Source organism: Rhamphochromis longiceps, linkage group LG22 (genome assembly GCF_057381845.1).
Source record: "Rhamphochromis longiceps isolate RC_006_pf linkage group LG22, R_longiceps_female_GT1.1, whole genome shotgun sequence".
Classification (NCBI taxonomy): Eukaryota; Metazoa; Chordata; class Actinopteri; order Cichliformes; family Cichlidae; genus Rhamphochromis; species Rhamphochromis longiceps.
Genome location: NC_140577.1, coordinates 17,828,747 through 17,833,541, shown reverse-complemented (window position 1 = coordinate 17,833,541; position 4,795 = coordinate 17,828,747). Strand labels below are relative to the sequence as shown.

Here is a 4,795-nt window from a genome sequence, read left to right as displayed (position 1 = left end):
CCTTTATCTTATACCTCTGGTGATTCTGAGAACAAGAAGAGAGGATTAGCCAGAATATGCTCATTGGTTAATGACTTGTAATTGACAAGTGATTAGCCAGTAAGTGTTCATACTCAGACCTGTCCCTCGCTCTTAACATCAACCTTCAGAACACAAAAGGTGTTGATGACAAAACTCTTCTCCAATGCTTCACAGCAGGACCTCATTAACCAGTGAAGTCCTTCTGGGGTATGTGCATCCATGTTTGTTTTTTAATACTGTCTATGAGCCAGAGTAATCACCCCCTGCTGGCCTTTTTTTTTTTTTTTTTTAAAAACCCACAAGTTTCAGGCACTTCTACGTGGACTTTACTTTTGAGACCCAGCATCTACATCCATCTTTTATGGACAGTCAACAATTAAGAAAATGTATCATATGCAATGATGCACTGAATCCATATTGTGTTTTTCTTACTCTAATAATCAAACATAAGAGCACAGACAACAAGACTCATTTCAAAAAGAGACAAAGATTCATGGTTTACTTAAACTTCAGGTACAGATAACAAAGACAAGCTCCACAACATTTTCTTCAGATGTGCTGGAGTGAGGATTACCCTTAAGGGCAAAACGAACACTGCTTGTATTCAGTGAGCAGCTCTGACACTGCTGTCTGGGTGAAATGAGATGAAGTTGAACCACACAAGGATCGAGTAACAAGACACGCTATAAATAGAGAAAAAAAAAAATCTGCTCTACTTACAGAGTCATGACAGTTTAAGTCAGATGTGTAAAGCTTTTTATAAAACTATACATTCTGTGATTGGAGAGGCTTTTGGGAGGGGATGAAAATCAGGCTATTCAATTTATCTTAGATAGCTGAATTCATGTTTGCTAAGGCCATATGGCAACAGAGGATGTTGAAGATTGTGGCGTTAAGGCAGTAGCGTCGATGTAACTAATAAAAACATGATGGACCAAAAATCCACAGCTGGACTGACAATATTCAGGTAGGAATTATGACATCTGTGCTTAACAGAAAACAAAGATATGGATGTTTGCTACAGGCTGGAGGAGGACAGTGTAACAGATTGTGTTCGGTAAAGGCTACTCTACACTTAAGTTGCAACGCAATTAGCCTATTTTGAAGAGCACGAAAAAGCGGACATCATTCAGCTCCCGGCTCGCTTTTGATCTCCTCCATCCTGCTGTAATGAGCGGCCAGCTCCCGAAGCACGGCTGTCCTGCCCAGGTGATCGTTCCTCCTCTTCTCCATGATCATGTCCTCCAAACTCTGAAACTCCAGCACGTGCGGCTGTTTGCCCGTCATGAATATTTTCAACCTGTAGGGCTGCTTGCCTATGCGTATCTCCCCACCCATTTTGAACTCCCTCTTGCCGAACCTGCACCAGGCTGCAAAACACTCAGAGTTTCTCCAGCTCAGCTCCCGGTCCTTTAATCCCACCTGCTCCATCGCGTTCTGCACCACCATGTCCTGACCCAGAGCTTTGAATTTGTACAGCTCGTTAACAATCCGACACCTCCTCCCTTGACTCGCATCGGTCAGAAAGCGGTTCTTTACCTCGGCTCTGTGCAGGTGCACCACCTGGAAGTCTCCCACATACACCGCCCAGTGCGGGTACTGACCCGTAGCCACAAACTCCACCAGATCACCTGGTTTGCATTTGTTTAGCAGATTCTCTGGGGAGTAAACTTCCAGGTTCACCGACTTTGCGCTCTTCTCGTAAATGCATTCGTCTCTGTTGTAGACGGCGCATTCCACCTCGTCGCGCTGGTCGTACTGTTTCTCTTCCTGATTCGGGTCTTTATCGGAGCCGTCTACCGCGCAGCCGTCCTCCAGCTCGTCGTCGTCGTTGGAAAATATGTAAGAGACGCCGATCCGCGGACCGTCCTCGGCGTCCACGCCGTTGGGGTCCACTGTGGGAACTTCTGCGTAACTTAAATGCGACAGCCTGTCCATCTGGTTCCCCATGCCGCTGCTCACCTGGTAGCAGCTTGTGTAATGTGATCTGATGCCGAAGGCTGTTACCGGTCGCCAAACATCCCAACCATCTGCCACAAAAAGGCTAAAAAAACTTCCTTCGCCCTGCCCTCAGACAGGGTTTTGTCCAAATTACGCATAAGAGTAACTCCGTTTACCGAATGCGCCGATAACCACTCGGTGCCCCATCAACAAGTGGAGTTGGGAGGAAAAGACAAACTGCTTACAGATTCGGCGAGGACAAATATCCCTCAGGTGTAGCCTCACCTCCTGTTTCCCTGCGTAAAGTTACGTCCGCCCTCTGTCGGAAAAGAAACGATGAAAGCAAAATCCTCCACAGACACAACGACAGAGCGACGTGTTTGCCTACATACGCAGATATAAGCAGCTCAGGAACTGAGCAGCGTGCCACACCGGGTGACTCGGCATCAGCAGGGACTCTCTCCAGCCACACGCAGCGCCGCTTTTAAAGCGGAAGTGCGCGTAATTTTCTCCACCGCATCTTTAATATCCGCTCCTGCTCTCTAATGAGCCGTTTCGTTCACTCGGATTCTCAGTTCATGCTCAGACTGACTCATTAAACTGTAAAACAATATACACAAACATTTTATTGTGTTAGTTGTTTGCAGTCATATGGATCTACTTTGAGTCTGTTGGTTATTTTAATTGTAAATATAGTTTTGGAACTGAGGATATATGTATATTTGTGAGAACAAACAGACTAATTTTATGATTACTTTTTAGTGCTCTGGTAATTACTGCAGGCACACTGTCATGGTCTTAACATGTATGTAAGTGTTTGTGATGTTCTTTGATTTGTGGTGTGTACTGGAAAGAAAATCAGTTAGTCAATCAAACTAGATCCTGGAATGATGAATCTATAGATAAGTGACTGATGCCTTGGTACAAATTACCACTGTCCTATAAGGGGACAGTGGAGTGGGGTGTGGGGGCGGGGTTCTAACATCTGGAGATATTTTTACAGTTTTGACCACCTCTCTGTCCTTGAATGAGCTGAAGCTGCCAAGTACTTTGCCTGCTATCTCCTGGAGGGACCATAATATTTCCATTATGTTTGTACTGGCTCGTAGAATGCCTGGAGGTGCTCGGTTATGGACTATTTTCTCACCACTGTATCCCTCCGTCAAAGGGAATATGCTCCCCGAAATGGCACACACTGCTACTGCTGCTGCAGCAACCTCTGTGTGACAGCACCTGTATGTGAAACGGCTTGAGGAACAGGACAGGTGCTGAGGGCTCCGAGCAAACTTGCAGTTTAAAGGAAACAAATGTTACATTATGAAGACGAGAGAGAGAGACAAACTTTGCAGGGTGAATGACCCTGAGTGTGACCTCAGTATAGTTTCAGTGTCATTCTGTCCTTGGTGAAATGCAGAATCACCTATTACAGATTTCTGCAGTTTAAGCAGGTAGAAAGGTCTCATTTAAGAACTCAACAGATTAGGAAGGAGACCTTTTGGCAGCACTCCTCCAGACTATCAGGTTAATTAAGAGACTGACCTGTGGTAGAGCTGCAGAGGATCACATTAAGTTATTTCCCCATAACCCCCGAGTAGTCCAGGATGAATGTTTTTCCAGGTTAGTAAGACTGTGGCAGGGTCACAAAGTGCATCTGTAATGCAGATTTCCAGGTCACAACAGTGCCACTGAGCGTTAGCACTCCAGATATGGATACAGCACTGTATGTAACTGTAATTCCACTTTTAGAGTTACATCAGCACATTTTTTCCTAGTTGAACGAATGTAATTAATCTAATCAGGCACAAGAGTTTGTAGACTTGTGACATTTGTGGCCCCCAGATGCTCTACTGGAGTATGAGGGTGTGCATGTGTGCCATTGTTTGACCCGATACTGATGCAGCTTCATTCAAAGATCATCTACTTCTGATTTCTCTTGAAATGACATAAAAATGACAAAGCAGCAGACTGTGTGTAAGAGGCTGGTGTAATTTCACCATTCACAAGCGTTTCATCCACTTCGGCTCAAGTTTGTGCTCATTGTGTGAATAAGCACAATTTTTTTCTGGGCTTTTGTGTGCGGCTGTGTGCGCGCGTGTTTTACTTTCCTCTTATTTCACTCTGATGCCCTGCAGCAGCCTCAGTCTGACGCTGCATATGATAGGAGTCAAAAATAACATGCAGAATGAATTCAGCAGATGTATTACACCTTTAGAGGATGAGGTTTTATATCAACGCAGGCTGAAGGTGTTGGGAAAGAAATAGACTGTTAGAGTGGTGACATGCAGCCTATTTGACCGCTTCTTGGTGCTTCTTATCCTCCGGTGGCATGACCCAGTTTACGCCCCCGGTGCCCCCTGGTAACACTCTGTAATTTGTGGTGCTGGGAAATTACTGGAGCAGGGAGGCCTGGGAGACACACTCAATTAGACAGGGCTCCACCTGTCCGATGGGGACACAGCCAGCCTCAGACTGACACCTTAATCTCCCCCCACCCCCCATCCCAAAATTGCAGGCTTTTCATAGCTTTTTCAAAGGCTGCACAAGCAGGTATTCAACAATGCGTTTTTCAGCTCAGTGTCCGTTAAAATCTATGAGGATAGTTGAATATGTGTATACTTGAGGCAGATGGACAGAGCATCCGGACCGCTGCGTCTTGCACACCATCTGTTCCACCTGGCTTGGAAAACATCTAATGGCCTACTATGGTGTAATGTGATTGGCCATAAGTCAGAGGCTGTGGGCGGTGGAATCAGTGATTCAAAACCTTCAAAAGTGTACAAGAAATAAAATACACCACTGCAGGATATTATAATGGAGAGGGGGGAGGAGAGAG

At 45.4% G+C, this 4,795-nt stretch overlaps 1 protein-coding gene across 1 annotated transcript; it reads right to left on the bottom strand.

Annotated features, from left to right (window-relative positions):
* Positions 1-504: 504 nt before the first annotated feature.
* On the bottom strand, positions 505-2,448 carry lratd2a (LRAT domain containing 2a). Its single transcript, XM_085396836.1, has one exon. It carries the CDS (start codon positions 1,969-1,971, stop codon positions 1,147-1,149), a length of 825 nt encoding a protein of 274 aa, XP_085252962.1. The 5' UTR covers positions 1,972-2,448; the 3' UTR covers positions 505-1,146.
* Positions 2,449-4,795: the final 2,347 nt, after the last annotated feature.